Source organism: Coturnix japonica, chromosome 15, assembly GCF_001577835.2.
Source record: "Coturnix japonica isolate 7356 chromosome 15, Coturnix japonica 2.1, whole genome shotgun sequence".
NCBI classification, from domain to species: domain Eukaryota; kingdom Metazoa; phylum Chordata; class Aves; order Galliformes; family Phasianidae; genus Coturnix; species Coturnix japonica.
The window spans coordinates 8,888,856-8,908,835 of record NC_029530.1 but is presented as its reverse complement, the minus strand read 5'-3'; the positions used below and the strand labels follow the sequence as shown (position 1 = coordinate 8,908,835).

At 53.3% G+C, this 19,980-nt stretch overlaps 1 protein-coding gene across 1 annotated transcript; it reads left to right on the top strand.

Moving 5' to 3' along the window:
• The first annotated feature begins 669 nt into the window (after window positions 1-669).
• POLE (DNA polymerase epsilon, catalytic subunit) lies at window positions 670-19,622 on the top strand. The gene is made up of 49 exons (XM_015878181.2): window positions 670-716; window positions 799-934; window positions 1,033-1,113; window positions 1,208-1,252; window positions 1,320-1,412; window positions 1,966-2,120; window positions 2,947-3,088; window positions 3,304-3,384; window positions 3,657-3,764; window positions 3,874-3,984; window positions 4,383-4,468; window positions 4,819-4,938; window positions 5,254-5,386; window positions 5,583-5,696; window positions 5,927-6,139; window positions 6,508-6,615; window positions 6,795-6,923; window positions 7,078-7,180; window positions 7,301-7,447; window positions 7,593-7,738; window positions 8,029-8,177; window positions 8,549-8,641; window positions 8,925-9,069; window positions 9,210-9,367; window positions 10,208-10,403; window positions 10,537-10,751; window positions 10,973-11,075; window positions 11,572-11,652; window positions 11,728-11,850; window positions 11,936-12,154; window positions 12,388-12,597; window positions 12,735-12,878; window positions 12,962-13,102; window positions 14,301-14,454; window positions 14,535-14,641; window positions 14,767-14,943; window positions 15,171-15,394; window positions 15,589-15,809; window positions 16,096-16,300; window positions 16,461-16,634; window positions 16,855-16,980; window positions 17,122-17,254; window positions 17,363-17,546; window positions 17,645-17,776; window positions 17,902-18,095; window positions 18,289-18,489; window positions 18,793-18,918; window positions 19,094-19,183; window positions 19,276-19,622. The coding sequence occupies exons 1-49, from the start codon at window positions 670-672 to the stop codon at window positions 19,387-19,389; spliced, it is 6,837 nt and encodes a 2,278-aa protein (XP_015733667.1). The 3' UTR covers window positions 19,390-19,622.
• The last annotated feature ends 358 nt before the right edge of the window (window positions 19,623-19,980 follow it).

Below are 19,980 nucleotides of genomic sequence, written 5' to 3'. Positions count from 1 at the left end.
AGTTTGTCTTTTTCTTCACGCATCTCAGTGTACACTCTCAGAAGAATCCTGCTCTCATAGAGGGCCTCCTTCAGTACTTCAGTGAGATTCAATTTATGGACCTTCCTGTGTTCCAATCTGCGCCCTTTACCCCTTGTCCTTTGGTTAGACGTCTGTAAATCTATCCAGACGCCATTCAATTGACCCTCTGCCTTTAGATACTGATAAGCTTTGCTCAGATCCCCGCTCAGGACGGGAGGGCTCAGGCTGCACAGACCCCGAGGGGCTCAAGCACATCACGCTCCGTGCTGGTTAATGCAGCTGGGAGCAAAACTCCGTTCCGGAACCGAGGATGATACCAGCGTTATCCCAGTCGGTACTATCACTTCCGGGAGCCGCCATGACACTTCTGGGAGCCGTCTATCACTTCCGTTTAGCTCCGCCTCCACTTCCTGCAACAGCCAACGTCACTTCCGGAGGAGGGCCGCCCTTGTGAGCTTGGCCTAGTGATTGATTGATGACGTCATCCATGAGGGCGGGGCGTTCCGGCTAGTCCTCTCGGTGATTGGCTGGAGGTGCAGGCGATGCGGCTGGGACTCTCGGCGATTGGTTCTCTCGGCGCGGGGCGGGGCCTGCAGCTGGCGGGAGTTGAGCGCAGCGCGCGAAATCCCTTCTGCATGGTCTGCGGTCATGGTGCTGCGGGGCGGCGGGGGTGGGGGCGATCCCGATGGGACACGGTGAGCCCGGGGGGTGGGCAGCCCGGGGGGTGGCAGCCCTGTCCGTGCACGGAGCCGTTGCTGACCCTGTTGCTGTTCGCAGGGATGATGCCCCCACGCTGTCCGCCCTCAAGCGCCTGGAGCGGTCGCAGCGCACGGACCGGCTGGACGCGCTGTTCGGCTTCGAGCGGCCCTTGGAACCTTGTGAGCGGACGGGGTGGCTCATCAACATGCACCCGGTACGGAGCGGGGGGTGTATGTGTGTGTATGGGGGGGGGTTGGGATCTGAACGGGGCTGAGCGAGCTGCAGGGCTGAGAACGGCGTACCTGATTGCAGACCGAGGTGCTGGATGAGGACCGGCGGGCTGTGAGCGCTGTGGACTATTACTTCATCCAGGAGGACGGCAGCCGCTTTAAGGTGATCCCTGCACTCTGCCCACCACCCCCTGCTCCCCATAAGAGTGCGAGGCAGGCGACCATCACAGCGAATGTGTTTGTGTGCTCTCTCCCAGGTGGCCCTGCCATACAGACCCTACTTCTACGTGGCCACCCAGCAGGTGAGAGCCAGCCCTGCCCTCTGTGTGCTGCTATAGGGGTGCAGGGCTGAGCTGTGCTCCTCGGCAGGGCTGTGAGCGGGAGGTGTCCTCCTTCCTGGCCAAGAAGTTCCAAGGGAAAATTGCGAAGCTGGAAACTGTCCCAAAAGAAGATTTGGATCTGGTGTGTATTCGTGTGCGCTGCTGGATACTGAATCAAAAGGGGCTGGGGAAAGCAGTGTGGAGTAATGTGGGTGGAAGGGACTTTAAGGGATGAGGATTCAGGATTCAGGGCTGAGTAAGGCACGTTGTTGGGGACATGGACCAAACGCCTTGTAAACACTGATGGACTTGGTCATCACCCACCACTGTGTGTCCTGAAGGGAGCAGTGTGTTCCACCTCAACTTCTTACCCACGTTTACACTCTGCATCTGAAGTACATTACTTATTGTTCAGTGATATTGTAGGGTTATAGTATTAGTAAGGTTGGGAAAGACCCGTTCCAGCCCATCCCACCATGCCCACTGCCCACATCCCTCAGTGCCACATCTCCACACTTCTGAACACCTGCAGGGATGGTGACCCCACCACCTCCCTGTGCCGTTTCATTGCTCTCCACAAGTACACAGTCTTTTGCATGACACACTCAAGATGTGTAGCACTGCAGTTGGCCTTCCCCACCACCTCATGTCTTGGCCATCTCACCATCCTCCCTGATGGTCCCATTGCTTTGCAGCCCAACCACCTGGTGGGGCTGAAGCGGCACTACCTCAAGCTGTCCTTCAGCACGGTGGATGAGTTGGTGAAGGTGAGGAAGGAGATTGCCCCTGCAGTAAAGAAGAACAGGGAACGCGACCAGGCCAGCGATGTGTACACATCCATGCTGTCAAGGTGAGAGTTCTTCCCGTGCCATTTCATCTTTGGCGTTAAGTTTCTTAGGGATTTTCCATTCTAAGGTCTGAATCCGTGTGTGCCTCTAATCACTCCAAGACGGTTCGTGCAGCTCAGTGCTGTGCCTCAAGAGGGCCCCAGAGCCCTTTGGATGCACTGTTTTGTGGTGGTTCCTCTGCTTGCAGCCTTCTTTAGTCCCCTATTCCCTGCTTCTACCAGAGCACTGAGGACATCCTTAGTATGGGCTGTGTCTAAAGGAAAAAGAAAACAAAGCATTTTCCTACCAACTCTTTACAGAACTGGAAACACACTTGGTAACATCTCAAGCTTTTAAAGTCTGCCAGCAAATGCAGAAGTAAAAATCAACCTTCTCGTTGTTTTCCTGTCCCTGAAGTCTGATTTCCCTTAAAACATACCTGAGGAAGAAGTACCAAGGGAAGGTGTATGTTTGCTGGTCAGAGTGTCTCCTGTGCTGCACCATTATCCTTAGACCTGTTACCACACTTGATAAATCCAAACCCATTTTGTTATACAGATATCTGTTGGATTTTGTTAATACCTTTGTACAGATGTAGCACATAAATATAACAACAAGTGAGTGTCAAATGGGGAGTGAAGTGATGCTGTCAGACCTGAGGACCATCCTTCTGCAAAGGTGGTCGTTGTATTAAGGGGAAATGTTTCTCATTCTGTTCTTTACCAACTTCTGTCTTCCCTTTGGATATTGTTGCTGTTGTGTTGCTTTCACATACAGTCAGTGCTGCTATGTGCAAGATGAGCGCTGACCTTCTGACATACAAGGACTGCCTTCCTCTGCTCCCTGCAGTGCTTTGGCTGGAGGCAGCCTGACCACAGCAGAGGAAGGAGCCTCCAAAAAGATCACCAACCAAATGGACAACATCGTGGACATGCGGGAGTATGACGTGCCCTACCACGTGCGGCTCTCCATCGACCTCAAGATCCACGTGGTAAGGGATGAGGAGGTTGGAAATGCTGTGCTTTCCTACTGCTGTCCTTGGTCCTGCACTGCTGGGCCCTCACCCCAGTCACTGGTGCACAGAAAAGTCAAGTGGTTGATATGCAGCCCCAGTCTGTGCCTTCCTCCTGAATTACCTGCAGAGCTCTGTTCCTATAGCCTGGGAGCAGCCTTGCAGTAAGGCTCTGCCTGCTGTTCTGCCCCCAGGCTCACTGGTACAACGTGCGGTACCGCGGCAACACCTTCCCTCCTGAGATCACCCGCAGGGATGACCTGGTGGAGCGGCCGGTAAGTACCTGCAAAGGGCAGCACTCTGCCCCTGTGTGTGGATGTTCTCCTAGAGGCTGATTTCCAGCAGTCATTCCCAGCATCCAGTTGGTGTCACTCCATGGGGTTCATGGGGCTGATTCTGGCTATGGGCTTGGGTAACGCTGTTGAATTGGGTAGATGGTTACCAGGAAGAGCTGGTTCACCCACTGCACCAAGACTGGATTTGGAAAGCCTGATAGGAATCACCTTTAATTCAGCTTTAAAATCTGAATGTGTTTGGGCTTCCTCAGGATCCCGTTGTCCTCGCCTTTGACATCGAAACCACCAAACTCCCCTTGAAGTTTCCTGATGCAGAAACGGACCAGATCATGATGATCTCCTACATGATTGATGGGCAGGTAATGGGATGGCAGAGCTACCTTCATGCTGCAGCCACCACACTGGGGAGCAGGCTGCTGTTCCAGCTCCAGACAATTGATGTCAGTTCTGACTCTTTGTACCTCCCAGGGCTACCTGATCACAAACAGGGAGATCGTCTCTGAGGATACTGAAGACTTTGAATTCACTCCCAAGCCGGAGTATGAGGGACCCTTTTGTGTCTTTAACGAGCCAGATGAAGTGAGTAGGTTCTGCCTGGCAGATACAGCTACTTTTTATACACCTGGTTCTCTTGCTGGCCAAAGAGATCTTATTAGACATCACTCTGCCCCACTGAGAGACTTAGGGGGCCCTGGAGGCATTCAAGGCCAGGCTGGACCAGGCTCTGGGCAGCCTGGTCTGCTGGTTGGTGACCCTGCACATGGCAGGGAGGTTGAAACTGGATGATCTTTAAGGTCCTTTTCAGTGCAGGCTGTTCTATGATTCTGTAGGTTCTGTCAGGCTTCTTGACAGGAAGAGAGATTCTGGCTGGGTGGGGAGAAGAGGGGAAGGGCAGAGTAAACTGCATTACATGGAATGTCTCTCTGTCAAGGAGATGAAATTGCTTCATAGTTTTTTGTTCTTCTGTTTCTCACTAGGCTCATTTAATCCAGAGGTGGTTTGAACATGTCCAGGAGACCAAACCTAACATCATTGTCACATACAACGGTGACTTCTTTGACTGGTAAGATCAGGAATGACAACTAAACCGGTTCCTCCTGGGAAAGCTGTGACCTGAGCTGTGGGTCAGGGTCGGGTACAGCCCTGATGTCCTTTCCTTTGTGTCTCTCCCAAAGGGGCTGGGTGGGACATGCTGTCATGTCACTGAATCCCCTATCCAGTGCCTTTGAAGTATGTACTTCTGTAGAGCCCTTTTCATTCACACTATAACTCTGCCCTGCAGGAAGCTTTCACTGAGTCCAGATAGATAAATAATTGAATGTCGTTTGTAATAAAGTGGTTGTGAAACTGTTGGTGGAGATGAAGAGAAATGGCTGTTGTGTTCCTTCTGCCCCACGCTGCCTCTTCCCCCAGGCCCTTTGTGGAAGCAAGAGCTGCAGCTCATGGACTTGACATGTACCAGGAAATTGGATTTCAGAAGGACAGCCAGGGAGAGTACAAAGCATCACAGTGCATCCACATGGACTGCCTAAGGTACCACATACCGCCTCCCTGCTGCATAAATGCATTGTTATCTCTTGGATTTATATGAAACACCAAGAATTGGACTGTGACTCACCAGCCTGCCTGGCATGGGGAGAGCAGGAAAGGACACATTGGTGTGAGGTTGCAGTCTGCCTCAGGAGCTGAGGTTTTTGTGGGGGTTTCCCCTGGACCAGTATTTGGAGGGTGGTTGACTGACTTTGCTGTCCTGGTGGTATCTCCTTTTGTAGTGAGTTTTATTGCCTTTAAGTCACTCAGGTATGAGAGTGGGAACAGTGTAAATCAGATTCTCATTGTCCTGTCCAGGTGGGTGAAGAGAGACAGTTACCTCCCAGTGGGAAGTCACAACCTGAAGGCAGCAGCTAAAGCAAAACTGGGTTATGACCCAGTGGAGCTGGACCCTGAAGAGATGTGCCGGATGGCTACAGAGGAGCCTCAGGTATCCCCAGGGTAGATGTCATACTGAGGGATGTGGCTTAGTGGGCCCAATGGGGATGGGTTGATAGTTGAACTTGATAAACCTCATGGTCCTTACCTTAATGGTAAGGACCCAACCTTAATGATTCTGTATTTATCACTGAGCTGCTCTGTCACATACGACTGGGATTGATTTGGCTCTCACCCTTCCCCAACAGACTCTGGCCACCTATTCAGTGTCTGATGCTGTTGCCACCTATTACATGTATATGAAGTACGTACACCCTTTCATTTTTGCCTTGTGCACCATCATCCCCATGGAGCCTGATGAGGTGAGTGCAGTCTGAGAAGCACAAATTGCCTGTTGGGTAAAGAGCTGCATCTCCCACACCACCACGATGTGCTGGCAATAGGGCTGACTCCTGCTGTCCTGATCCATTCCCATCATAGCAGCAGAGGATGAGAAGAGCACTTGGAGGCTGCACTCCCATGAGCAGAGCCCTCCTGGTCCCACGAGAGCCCCATGCAGCACCTCTTAGAGCAGCTTTGCTTTCTCTTACAGGTGTTACGAAAAGGTTCTGGGACGCTGTGCGAGGCGCTGCTGATGGTTCAAGCCTATCATGCCAACATCATCTTCCCCAACAAGCAGGAGCAGGAATTCAACAAGCTCACAGAGGATGGCCACGTGCTGGATTCTGAGACATATGTTGGAGGCCACGTGGAAGCGCTGGAATCGGGGGTGTTCCGCAGTGATATCCCCTGCCGCTTCAAAATGGTAAAGGGCCCTTCAGCCATCCTGTGTGTGCAGAGCACAGTGCTCTGGGGTGATCCTCCGTTGGTATTAGTGTTCCCCATCTGCTTTTCCTGGGGTTGGGCAATATCTTTTGTGCTCTAGGAGACTCTAGACACCTGAATCTGCTTAGGGCTGAACTGGGGAGGGATGGGGAGCTCTGTGGGCTCAGACTGGCTGTTTGTAGAATTGCTGCAGAGGAGCAGCCCTTTCTTCTTCCCTGTGGTGTCAGTGGCCCGGGCCTTTGCCTGCACCTTGATGTGCTGTTCTATGCTTTGGTCTCCAAAGTGGGGTCAGCACTCAGCAGTGCCTGTGCTGGAAACAGCCTCAGCACTGTCCCCATGCCCCTGCAGAACCCTGCTGCCTTTGACTACTTGATGCAGAACGTGGAGAAGACTCTTCGGCATGCAATTGAGGAGGAGGAGGGTTTGCCATTGGATCAAGTCACCAACTTCCAGGAGGTAATGTCACCCCAGAACAAGTCTTTTGGTGGCAGAGGAGTCCCACTGCTGTTCTCCCTAATGCTCTTCCTTTGATCCTTTCAGTCGCTTTGTGCAGAAGTGAAGGGCCAAATTCAACATGTATTCAGCACGTGAATTCCTTCCTACCTGAGTTTCATTTCTGCATCATCCCTCTACAGGTCTGTGATGAAATCAAAGTCAAACTGAATTCCCTGAAGGATGTTCCTAATCGAATTGAGTGTCCCCTTATCTACCATTTGGATGTGGGGGCCATGTACCCCAACATCATTCTGACTAACAGGTTGCAGGTGGGTAATATCAGGGCAGTCTCTGTTTTGTTGTCTCTTGTATTTGATCCCCTTGAACAGCAAGGGGTGAACTTTTGAGCTTAGGGCAGGGGGCATCAAATAAGGGTAGGGTTGAAACCAAGCGTCCTCTGATACCTGTGTGTCTCTTCCTTAGCCCTCAGCGATGGTGGATGAGGCCACGTGTGCTGCCTGTGACTTCAACAAGCCAGGGGCCAACTGCCAGCGCCGGATGACGTGGCAGTGGAGAGGAGAATTCAGTGAGTACAACGGATACCTCACTGTCCCACTCAGTGAGGCCGAGTGCACTAGAGACCTTGTTGTCCCATTGGATGATGCTGAGGCTGATTCCTGCTTCTCCTCTGTTGCCCTCCTTGCAGTGCCTGCGAGCCGCAGTGAGTATCACCGCATCCAGCAGCAGCTGGAGTCAGAAAAGTTCCCTCCACTGTTCCCTGATGGAGCACCACGTGCTTTCCACGAGCTCTCCCGAGAGGAACAAGCCAAGTATGAGAAGAAGCGGCTGGCAGGTAAGAGTTAATATCATGAGCTGAGGCACAAATCAATGCTGTTCAGCCAGAACCTCATGCAGTTCTGTCCACCCCCTCTGTGTGTCCACCTCCTCCATCCATGGTGGGCACCAACTGAGAAACAACCTGTTATGCCCTTGAGCAGATTACTGCCGCAAAGCCTACAAGAAGATCCACGTCACCAAGGTGGAGGAGAGGGTCACCACCATCTGCCAACGAGAGAACTCCTTCTATGTGGACACGGTGCGAGCTTTCAGGGACCGCCGCTATGAGTTCAAGGGGCTGCACAAGGTATTGGGCTGAGTCCTGCTTTCGTTGTCCTACTGGGGATGGGGAGTTCTCACCAACTGCTGTAAGCCTGAGCACTGAAGGATGGGTTTGTTCAGCCTTTGTACTGAGTAGGGAAATCATAGAATGGTTTGAGTTAGAAGGGACCTTTAAAGGCCATCATGTCCAACTCCTCTGCAATGAACAGGGCCACCTACAGCTGATCAGGTGCTCAGGGCCCGGCCCAACATGACCTTGGGTGTCTCCAAAGACGGGGCACCCACCACCTCTCCAACTTTGCCTGTTGCTCCCAGGTGTGGAAGAAGAAGCTGTCTGCAGCCATGGAGACAGGAGATGCCTCTGAAGTGAAACGCTGCAAGAACATGGAGATCCTCTACGACTCCCTGCAGCTGGCACACAAATGCATTCTCAATTCTTTCTATGGCTATGTCATGCGGAAAGGGTGAGTCTGAGCCGGCGTTGTTGCTGAGTCCTCCAGAGAACACCCAGGATTGTTTTGGGGAGGCTGCCACTTGCTTCACCTGTTTCCATAGCACAGGGATGGGTGATCCCTGGAACACTTCTCTCTTGCTTCTATTAATGGCTTCTGATCTTTGAGACCTGTAGTGTTGAGCAGCAAGGGGCGGCAGTCTTCTCTATCAGTGTTTTCTCAGATTCTCTAAAAAACCATTAAGAAGGAAAGGAAAGCAATCTACCAAGGCACAGTGCTGCCTTGTTCCTTGCTCTTCTCCTTCTGGATGCCTTCCTGCCCTTTCCCATAGCTGGCTGCAGGGTAGCACTGCATCCCCTTCACCTGGACTCCTCTGTTCCCAGAGCTCGATGGTACTCCATGGAAATGGCCGGGATCGTCTGCTTCACTGGGGCCAATATCATCACACAGGCCAGGGAACTGATTGAGCAGATTGGGTGAGTATGTGCTGAGCTGGGAAAGAAAGGTTCTTCTGCACACAGTGAGAGTGGGGTTTGAGTGTGGAGCATAGAACCAATGGGAGCATATTAGATGCTGAAAGTGTTTCGTGTTGAAGATTCAGATTGCTGGCATTGGTGGTTGTGGTTTTTCTGCTGCCTTACAAGGGCTCACTTTGCAGAAGGGACAGGATAGTGAAGCAAGAGGCTGTGTCCCCCATACAAGCAGCAGCAGAGCTGTTATATGGTATCAGCTTCTGATTTCCTGAGTGATCTTCCTTAGGAGACCTCTGGAACTGGATACAGATGGGATTTGGTGCGTCCTCCCCAACAGCTTCCCAGAAAACTTTGTCATCAAGTCAACCAATGCCAAGAAGCCAAAGGTGACAATCTCTTACCCAGGTGCTATGCTGAACATCCTGGTGAAGGTGAGTCTCACACCCATCCCAGCCAGCTCTGCAGTCTGGGGAAATGAATGGAGGACTGACAAGGAGAGAAAGTGTGGTATCTCCTGGTAGAACCAGCCCAGCTGTTGAGTCAGTCTGTTCTTTTGGGGCTGTGCCTGCAGGAAGGCTTCACAAATGATCAGTACCAGGAGCTGCAGGACCCAGCCTCTCTTACCTACATCACACGCTCAGAGAACAGCATCTTCTTTGAAGTGGATGGGCCATACCTGGCCATGATCCTCCCAGCTTCCAAGGAGGAGGGAAAGAAGCTGAAGAAAAGGTAGGACTCAAAGCTTGAAATATAGGAAAGCGATTGTCATCAAATACCACTGACTTTTCCACAGCAACCTGTGTAGGAACACCAGCAATGTCCAGCTATGGAGGTGCCTGTGGACCTGGGTCTGAACTCAGAAAAGCCATTTCCATCCTCCAGGACCCTCTGTCCTTAAAATGCTCAGCCTGGCTGTGCTCTCTGCACATCAGACAAGTTCTAACGTCTGCCATCCCCTGTCAGTGCCTTTCCATGCCATGTCTGTGCCATAGGAATGAAACTGATGCCAAGCACTGAATGGATGCTGTACACAGGGCCCCTTCCTCAGGGCCTCCTTATTCCCTGTGGTTTCTGGGTGTTGTCGGCAAAGGAGTTTATTCCTTGGTTGTGCTCAAATGGAAATAACCTGAAGCTTACTGGTAGGCACCATCAATGGTGGAGGAAGAGAAGGCTGCATCCATACTGATGAGTTGGGCAGTCAAAGTAACGTGGGCTTGAGTATCATTGCTATTCTGTTAGCTGAGTGTTCTGTAAGATTTATCTTGAGACATGCATACAAATAAAGGGTAGGGATAAGCAAAGAAAGGGAGGAGGGTAGCGTATTCTTATAACCTCATCAGTAGCTACATCCAGCTTCCTCTGAATCATTTCACTAAGCTTACGAACCTTCCTTCTTTTCTCTAAAGCTCTTCCTGATATCTCCCCCTGCATCTCCCCCACCTTACCCTGTCTCACCTCCTGGCCTTTACTGATGTGCAGTTTGGAACATTCCCCCACTTGGTACTGATGGACTGGGGCACAAACTGTTGTGCTTTCACAGCCCAAAATGAAACAATCCATGTACCCCAGGTATGCAGTGTTCAATGAAGATGGGTCCCTGGCTGAGCTGAAGGGCTTTGAGGTGAAGCGCCGAGGTGAGCTGCAGCTGGTGAAGATATTCCAGTCTTCTGTATTCGAGGCCTTCCTCAAAGGCACCACCCTGGAGGAGGTCTATGCTTCTGTGGCCAAGGTGGCTGACTACTGGCTGGATGTACTGTACAGCAAGGTACACATTGCTTTGCAGGTTGGCTGCCCCCTGCATCCCTAAAGTGGTGTAAAAGAAGGTGTAAGAGCTGGTTGGATGCTGCGATGTTAAATCACCAAACTCTTGCTGTGTATTTGTTCCCCCCTGCCTTCAGGCTGCCAACATGCCCGATTCGGAGCTGTTTGAGCTCATCTCAGAGAACCGTTCCATGTCTCGCAAGCTGGAGGACTATGGGGAGCAGAAATCCACCTCCATCAGCACTGCCAAGCGCCTGGCAGAGTTCCTGGGGGACCAGATGGTGAAGGATGCAGGGCTGAGCTGCCGCTTCATCATCTCAAAGAAACCCGAGGGCTCTCCTGTCACTGAGAGGTACCCGTGTCTGGAAGGGCCGAGGCTTGTGACAGCATGTGGGCAGGGCAGGGTGGCAGCAAGGAGTGGATGGGTATTGTGTGGCTGAGGCCAGCAAGGTGTAATGCTGTACAGCTGTTGCATGGTGGGAAGGGGAAAACCTCTACAGTATGGGAACGGGGGTGCTCTGCAGCCAGGACCTTGCTCTGGGTGAGCACTGAGTGCTTCCTTGTCTTCTCCAGGGCCATCCCTCTTGCCATCTTCCAAGCAGAGCCCAGTGTAAGGAAACACTACCTTCGGAAATGGCTGAAGAGCCCCTCGCTGCAGGACTTCGGCATTCGGGCAGTGAGTTGAGCATGACCTGTGGCTCTGCCAGGACAGCTTGTCCCTATGGCACAACATGGGCAACGGCCATTGGCATTCATAGGTTGCTGTGAGGGGCCCCCAAGAAAATAGAGATTTGAAGGATTGACTATTCAGAGGATAAAGAATTGGTCAGGTGGTCACAGCCAGAGGGTTGTGGTCAGCAGCTCTTCATTCAGGTGGATGCTGTTGGGGAGTGGTGTCCTTCAGGGTATCATCTTGGAAATAGTACTCTTCACCATCTGTATCGACGGCATGATTATGGGATTGAATGCACCCGTCCCTGGGGGTGCCCAAGGCTAAGCTGGATGAGGCCTTTGGTAACCCCATGGCAGGGGTTGGGGTTGTGTGGGCTGTAAGGTCCTTTCCAACCTGATCCATTCTATGAAGTGCTGGATCCTGCATCTGCTGGCAAAACCTAAACTTGTATCCTTCTGTACTGCTTCCTTCACTCCATGCTTTTCTGCCCTGTTCACAGATCCTGGACTGGGACTACTACATTGAGAGACTGGGAAGCACCATCCAGAAAATCATCACTATTCCTGCAGCCTTGCAGCAGGTACAGGAGTGGGAAGCAATTCTGTGCTGGTAGGAGAGCATTAAATGGGGACTGTAATTTGGGGCTGTTCCTCAGGTAAAGAACCCAGTGCCACGAGTCCGGCACCCAGATTGGCTGCATAAGAAACTCCTGGAGAAGAATGATGTGTACAAACAGAAAAAGATCAATGAGCTTTTCACTTCTGAAGGCAAGAGGCAGGTAAGGAGGGCAAGGGAAGGGTGCTGGTTGTGCTGAGCAGGGTCTCATCCTGCAGCACACCTTCCTGCTGCCCTTTCTCCCCCAGGTCCTTGCCAACCAGCCTCAGGAGGGCACACCCAGCTCACAGGTTGGTGACATTGAGGATTTTGGGGCTGCCAAGAGCCTTCAGCCATCCATTCCCGTTGCAAACAAACGGAAGCGAGTCCCTACGGCAGAAGAAAGCCAACAGACATCCCAGAGCTTGGAGCTGTCCCAGTCCTGGCGGGAGATCCTGGGTCCTCCTCCTCCCATGGGTACCACCAAGGTGGGCAGAGGAAGCTGGGGGATGGCCTTAGGGCTGTGTGCCAAGCTCTGAGCCCACTCTGCTTCCATGGGTTCTGGCTACAAAGAGAAATGTGACTGGGAGAGACCAACTGGGGGCAAGCAGGGACATGGGCTGGGGCAGGAGGGTCTGCTGGTGCAGCACTTGGGGTGGCACAGGTGGGAAGCAAGCTCTGGTTCTTGGGGCTGCCCATCACACACTGTTGATGCACACAGGAGGATCTCGTGGCCTGGTTGCGCTTCCACCAGAAGAAATGGGAGCTGCAGGCCCGGCAGAGGCGTGAGAGGCAGAAGAGGCGGCGCCTGGAGGACGGAGGGATGGCAGTGGGCGGCGGGGTGGTCCGTGATGCCCTCTCCAGGGGGCTGGGCAGCTACCTGCGCCGCACCGCACGCAGCATCCTGGACCTGCCCTGGCAGATCGTGCAGGTACTGCTGCCAACCTCAGCCTGTGTGACTGCTAGTTGGCCATGTCAGATACCAAGAGTGCTCCATGGGCTGTGTGTAAGAGCTGATGGCATGTTGGATCTCCCCACTCATGTCATCTCTAACCCTGGGTCCAACAGATCGCTGAGACCAGCCAGCCTGGTCTGTTCAGGCTGTGGGCAGTGATCGGGAGTGACCTGCACTGCATCAAGCTGAACATCCCCAGGGTGTTCTACGTCAACCAGCGCGTCGCAAAGCCAGAGGAGGGAACTGTCTACAGGAAGGTGGGCACCACCAGCCCCAGTGGTTCTAGGACAGGGAAGCCATCCCTTTCTGCTCGTGCTATGAGTGCCCCTTCTGTTGGCAGGTGAACAGGATCCTGCCCCGATCGAACCTGGTGTACAACCTATATGAGTACTCAGTCCCTGAGGACATGTACCAGGAGCACATTAATGAGATCAATGCTGACCTCTCTGCTCCAGACATCGAGGGAGTGTATGAGACTCAGGTAACCTCTTCGGTGCTCATATCACCTCCCTGTTTTAAAGTGGGCTGAGTGGTAGCTTGCTGCTCTTACCAAGAGTACCAATGGCAGAGGACACCTGGAAGTTAGAAATGCAGTGGCGTGGTGTGTGATGACAGGTAAAAAGTCATAGACCCACCACACTGGAGTGCTCTGGAATGGAACCACTTGTGCATGGGCAGAGATTTAGAATAGCAGTGTGTGGTTTAAGGTATGTCAATGAAAGGAGGTTGGGTTTATTTGGGATTCAAAAACCTGGAGACCTTTAAGCAGAAAAATCCTCCTCTAAACCAAAGCAGAATAAGGCCGCTTATATTTAAACTCGGAAAGGTGAATCAAAAGACAATTTGGACTTAAAAGGAGGAAAATCCTCCATGTAGTTCTGTAATCCACTAAGATGAGTTTATAAAACCATGCTGTGCCAGAAAGCAGAACATGACACAGCTTGAAACTTTAAGAGGAGCAAAGAACAGCCTAAACGAGGTTCGGCTGTACACATGCAAAGCATCAAGCCAACATGAAATACACTCTTCTATTAGCAATGGCAGCCTGAAAATGGAAGAGAAGCTGGGATGCTTGCTTCTAATTGAGGACATTTATTCAGCATCTGAAAACCCAGTAATGGGAATATAATTGAAAAACCACTGTGGTCTCGGGATCTGACCTATATAGAAGTGGCAGAGTAGGCTGCACCATTTTCAGAGGGGGGGCTTTACATTTGTAAAGGCAAACAAATTTGCTGCTAAAATGCAATATAGAATTACTATGTACTGAAAATCTTTGCCTAAGCAGGAAAAGCTCAATGTGCTCAGGGGTGTTATTAACTACAGCATCTTCCAGCAGCAAACCTCAGTCCTCTCCAATGTTGTGGTGTTTAATTGGTAGAACTAGATAAGACCAAGAAGCAATTAAAATTAACAACTGAAATAAAACAAGGTGCTTGGAGACATTAAAAAGATGCTGTATTGGGATAAACACAAAAGGCAGTAAAATGATTAAGGGGTGGTGGGTCACATGGAGGCGGCTAGATAGGAACAAACATGAATTAGGAATGTGGTCTGCAATGGTACCAAAGGCAGCCCTGAGGCACCACAGATCCCCATGTTTTTGAGCCTCGTTGCCTTCAGGGGTGCCGAGGGGAGTTGAGCTGAGAGTTGCCCTCCACCCACATCTCTTGGTGCAGGTGCCACTGCTGCTGAGGGCCCTGATCCAGCTGGGCTGTGTCTGCATGGTCAGCAGGCAGCTCGTCCGGCACCTGACGGGCCGTGAGGCTGAAACCTTCGACATCGAGCACCTGGAGATGCGCTCGCTGGCCCAGTTCCCCTACCTGGAGCCAGGTGAGTCAGCAGGTGGGGGTACTGGCTGTGTGCCTGGCACCCAACAGCCAGCACACACCACTTGTGCTCTTCATCCGTAGGGAGCATTCGCCACATCTACCTCTACCACAGCTCCCAGGGCAGCAGGGCCCTCTTCGGCCTCTTCATCCCTGCGCAACGCAAGGCTGCTGTCTTTGTGCTGGACACGGTAGGAGCCTGGAGGCTTTCTCCATGCAGACAGCAGTGGGTTTTCATCAGGGATGGCAGGGTCGGACCTGTCCTGAGCTGCCAGCATGCAGCCTCCTCCCTCACTGTGTCCCACTCTGGTTCCAGGTGCGCAGCAACCAGATGCCAAACCTCACCACCATGTTCTCAGCGGAACGAGGAGCGCTGCTGGAAAGGGTGGGTGAGGAGCTGCTGCCTCCAGACAAGCACAACTTCGAAGTGCGTGCCGAGACTGACCCCAAGGCCATCTACAGAGCCATCCAGCGGCTGCTGCTGGGTTACAAGGTGAGAGCTGGAGGCACCCCATGGGTGTATTGTGGGGGGAAGGTGCTGTGGGAGGCACTGCTGCAGAGATGTGGGTGTTCTGCCATGTTTGGGGCTGATTGCTGCAGAGCTGGGTGCTCCAAGAGCTGCTGTGCTGAAGGTCCCTTCTGTGCAACAAATGGCCTGATGGCCTCCAGTGGAGCCCTAGTGCTGCCTGGAGAGGTGCAGGACATGTCTTCTGCTCACAGGATGAGCGCCGAGGTCCCACATTGATCGCTGTGCAGTCCAACTGGGAGCTGAAGCGGCTGGCGAGTGGCGTCCCCATCCTCGAGGAGTTCCCTCTGGTCCCCATCCGGGTGACAGATGACATCAGCTACTCAGTCCTGGACTGGCAGCGCCATGCAGCCCGACGCATGATCCGCCATTACCTCAACCTGGACACGTGCCTGTCACAGGCCTTTGAGATGAGCAGGTGCCTGGGGTTGGCCACGTGTCCCTGGGGTTGGCCACGTTGCCCTGGGGTTGGCCACGTTGCCCTGGGGTTGCTGTGCTCCTCGCTGGATGGGGAAGAGACTGCAGCCATGCCAAGGGCAGGTGCTGCGTTCCTTGTTGGGGCAGGCATAGCTGTGCTCACTCCTAATGACTGCAATTGTCTATTTACTCCAGATATTATCACATTCCCATCGGGAACCTCCCTGATGACATCTCCACCTTTGGCTCTGACCTTTTCTTCTCACGACACCTCCGTCGTCACAACCATTTGCTGTGGCTCTCCCCCACTGCCCGCCCCGACCTGGGGGGGAAGGAGGCTGATGACAACCGCCTCGTCATGGAGTTTGATGAGAGAGCCTCGGTGGAGATTAACAACCCCGGCTGCTACTCCACAGGTAAGGAGGGCAGAGCCAGGTGTGCTGCTCTGTGAGCAGTGCACGGGGCTGGATGCACGAGCTCTGAGCTGGCAGTAGTGCCGCAAAGCTTTGATGGTTTGGCAGTGATCTGGGTGAGGTGTTTGTTGTGGGCATGATGCAGGGATGGGAGGTCCTGTGTGCAATGGGAAAATGTACGCAAGTATCCATGTGTAGATCCAGTTCTAATTTATGGACACCAATAGCAGCACTAGGAAGCCTGGGATGGGGATGCCCTGCCTGCCTGCTGAGTGGTTGTACTTTGTAGTGTGTCTGGAGCTGGACATCCAGAGCCTGGCTGTGAACACGGTGCTGCAGTCCCATCATGTAAATGATATGGAAGGAGGTTCCAGCATGAGCATCAGCTTTGACGTAATTCAGCAGGCATCCTTGGAAGACATGGTGACAGGGAACCAAGCTGCCAACATCCCAGCCAGCTATGATGAAACTGCCCTCTGCTCCAACACATTCAGGTAGGGCTGGAGCAGCTGGGAGTTTACAGAGGCACATATTTACCCTGTGGCTGAGGACCATAGAGTCATCCCACATATCTTTGAAGGCATGTCCCTTTCTGGAAGGAGGAAGGGATTGTTTGTGGCCAGTGGGGTAATATTCCTCTGTGCTCCCTGACAGGATTCTGAAGAGCATGGTGGTGAGCTGGGTGAAGGAGATCACGCAGTACCACAACATCTATGCAGACAACCAGGTCATTCACTTCTACCGCTGGCTTCGCTCTCCTTCCTCATTGCTCTATGACCCAGCACTGCACCGCACATTGCACAACATGATGAAGAAGCTTTTCCTGCAGTAAGTGAAAACTGAGAAGGAGGGGACAGGCATAGCATGGCACTTGTGACTGGGATGCTTGTTGGCACCCTCAGCCAGTTCCTTCTGTTGCATCTTCCAAAGGGACAGGGCTGCAGATGGGCAGCGAATCAGAGCCACTGTGCTGTCTGCTGCTAACAGGGAGCTGGATGGCAGCAGTTCTTCCTGTGTGCCAAATGCAGCTCCTGTGCTCTGCCTGCAGGTTGGTGGCTGAGTTCAGGCGCCTCGGCTCTTCGGTGGTGTACGCCAACTTCAACCGGATCATTCTGTGCACCAAGAAGCGGCGTATTGAGGATGCCATCAGCTACATGGACTACATCATCAACAGGTGGGCAGTGCCTGTATTCTCAGAACTCTTGGAGGATTCTGTCCAGGAGTTGCCCTCTCATTGCCAACACCACTCCATCCCATGGAGAAGGCTGTTCATTAGACGCTGATGTCGTGGGTGACTGCAGTCTCTTCCCTCCAGCATCCACTCAAAGGAGATCTTCCACTCTCTGACTATTTCTTTCTCCCGCTGCTGGGAGTTCCTGCTCTGGATGGATCCAGCTAATTATGGAGGTATCAAGGGAAAAGTGCATTCTCGCATCCACTGCGGGGAGGTAAGGGAGAGGAAGCTCTCAGTCCCCAAGGAGCTGAGCTGACTGGGGAGGCATCATCTGGCTCCAACGAGTTCTGTAACATCATTGTCTCTCCGTGTGCTGTTCCAGAAGGATACCAGCAAGAAACAAGCACTAGAGGAGGGAGACAGTGAGGAAGAAGAGGAGGCAGGGGAAGAAGATGAGGAAGAAGGGGAGTCCAACATGGAGGAGCTGCTGGAGAACAGCTGGAACATCGTGCAGTTCCTGCCGCAGGCTGCCTCCTGCCAGAACTACTTCCTGATGATTGTGTCGGGTGAGTAGGTCCTGGCAGTTGATCCCAAGAGCCCTGCCATGAGACAGCTGCTGTTGCTGCTGCCCCAACACGGGCTGTCCCCATTGGTGTCCCTGCAGCCTACATCGTGGCCGTGTACCATAGCATGAAGGAGGAGCTGCGGCGCAATGCCCCCGGCAGCACTCCGGTCAAGAGAAAAGGCACCAGCCAGGTGACCCAGGAGGCACAGGGGGAGACAGGAGCCATGCCTGGTGGGTGCCCAGTTTGGGCTTTTGGGGCTGGCATTGTTGCAACCCAAGGGAAGGCAGGGAGCCGCCCGCCTGGCCGGCCACACCTGCACTGCATGCACTTACAGCTCTCTGCTTGGTCTCCCAAGGCATGATCACCTTCTCACAGGATTATGTGGCCAATGAGCTCACTCAGAGCTTCTTCACCATCACGCAGAAGATCCAGAAGAAGATGTCTGGCTCCCGACGCACCACTGAGCCATCAGACTTGTTCCCAGTGCTGCCCGGCTCCTACTTGCCACTCAACAACCCTGCTCTGGAGTTCATCAAATATGTTTGCCAGGTCAGCAGGGTGGGCTGGGCTGCTGCTTCCCAGGGCTCCAATTCTATAGTCCATTGGCTCTGATCTGCCACAGTTTTCCTTCAGGAGCTCACTGCAGACCTGCAGCCAGTTTGCTTTGCCCTGCCCTGCTCTCGCATCCATGTGAGGTGTGAGTTGTCTTCAGGAGGTGGGCTCACCAGGTTCTCTCTTGCAGGTGCTGTCCCTGGATGCCAACATCACCAACCAGGTGAACAAGCTGCGCAGGGACCTGCTACGCCTCATTGAGGTGGGCGAGTTCTCAGATGAAGCCCAGTTTCGGGACCCTTGCCGTTCCTATGTGCTCCCTGAGGTCATCTGCAGGAACTGCAACTTCTGCAGGGACCTGGACCTGTGCAAGGACCCTGCCCTCTCCCAGGTATGGCCATGGACACTGAAGCTTTAGCGTGGCTTTGCTCTATGCCTGTCAGTCCCCTCTTCCCTCCCTTGTGCCCTTTGCTTGGCCCTGTGCTGCTCAGCCTCCCCTAAAGCCAATTTCTGTGCACCCCCTTTTCCAGCTCTCTATGACAAGTCCCAGTGCTGTGTGTTCCTTCCTCTCTAGGAGCAGAGTTCACCCTGATTGCATTTCCCTGGCACTGGGGACTTCCCAGGCAGCTTTGTTTGGCAGTCTTCTCTTAGGAAGAGTTTGTTCTGTGCTCACTGCCCTTCCCTTTGCCTCCAGGATGGATCGGTGCTGCCCAGCTGGGTGTGCTCCAACTGCCAGGCACAGTACGACTCTGACTCCATAGAAATGGCCTTGGTGGAAGCCCTGCAGAAGAAGCTGATGGCCTTCATGCTGCAGGACCTGGTGAGCACCAGACTGCCCTGGGGGGCAGATTAGCCTTGCAAACAGCAGAGAGGCATTGGTCCCACGTGTCTCATCAGCCCGCAGCAGCACTTCCCTGACTCTGTGCCACTCAGGTGCCCAGCAGAGGGCTGAGTGTGTCTCATCACATCCCACTTAAAGCTCCTTTGCTTCTTAGGTGTGCAAGAAGTGCCACGGTGTGAAGGACACACACATGCCTGTGTACTGCAGCTGTGCTGGAGACTTTGCCCTCACCATCTCCTCCCAGGTACTTCTCCTATTGGGGCCACATAGCTGCCCTCCTGCCTTTTCTCTAATCACTGTGCACCGTGTGAGCTTCCCTTCTCCCTCCTCCCGCAGACCTTCATGGAGCACATCACCATCTTCCAGAACATCGCCCGGCACTACGGCATGGCCCATCTGCTGGAGACCATTGAATGGCTGCTGCACACCAACCCCCAGCTCCAGCAGTGAGGTAGTGCTTGACTCCTGCATCTGAGGTTCCTTACAGAGCAATGGGTGTTGCACCAACAGGTGAGGGGCTGTGCTTCCTGCAGCCAGCTCAGCACAAGGACAAGGGTGTGTGAGAGCTGTGCTCCATAAGGACCATGTGCCCAGGGTGGATGTTAGTGCTGGAGGCAGGACCCAGTGTGCTGGCTCGGTGTGTTTTTAATGTAGAATATGTATAAATAAATGTTTTGTTTAAAGCACGCCTGGTTCTTGCAGAGGGGCAGCTGGGCAGGGTCTGACTGTGCAAGAAGGAGCAGGGAGCTGCCTCTGTTTGCTCCCAGGCTGCAAGCAGAGAGGCTGCGCCCCTCACTTCCACATGAGCCAGGCTGGAGGGGCGGCAGAGCCAGACCCTAATGTGATTGCTGCTTTGTGCAATTGAGTTAGTGTCTGGCTCAGCCCGTATTGCTGGTAACTGAGTCCCAGTGGGCTGCAGCCCGGGCTGGGCAGTGCCTCCCTGGGTCTCAGCTTGAGCACAGAGTGGTGCAGTCACTGCTGTCCTACAGCACAACCCTGGGGCAGCAGCGTGGGGGCCTCCACCCCAGCAATGCACCCTAC

Excerpts from the sequence above, each read along its gene's own strand:
- POLE (XM_015878181.2), top strand. The coding sequence starts at position 670 with ATGGTGCTGCGGGGCGGCGGGGGTGGGGGCGATCCCGATGGGACACG. Across the intron at positions 2,121-2,946 it reads TACACATCCATGCTGTCAAG|TGCTTTGGCTGGAGGCAGCC; the intron begins GTGAGAGTTCTT and ends TGCTCCCTGCAG. Across the intron at positions 14,944-15,170 it reads GGCTGCTGCTGGGTTACAAG|GATGAGCGCCGAGGTCCCAC; the intron begins GTGAGAGCTGGA and ends TTCTGCTCACAG.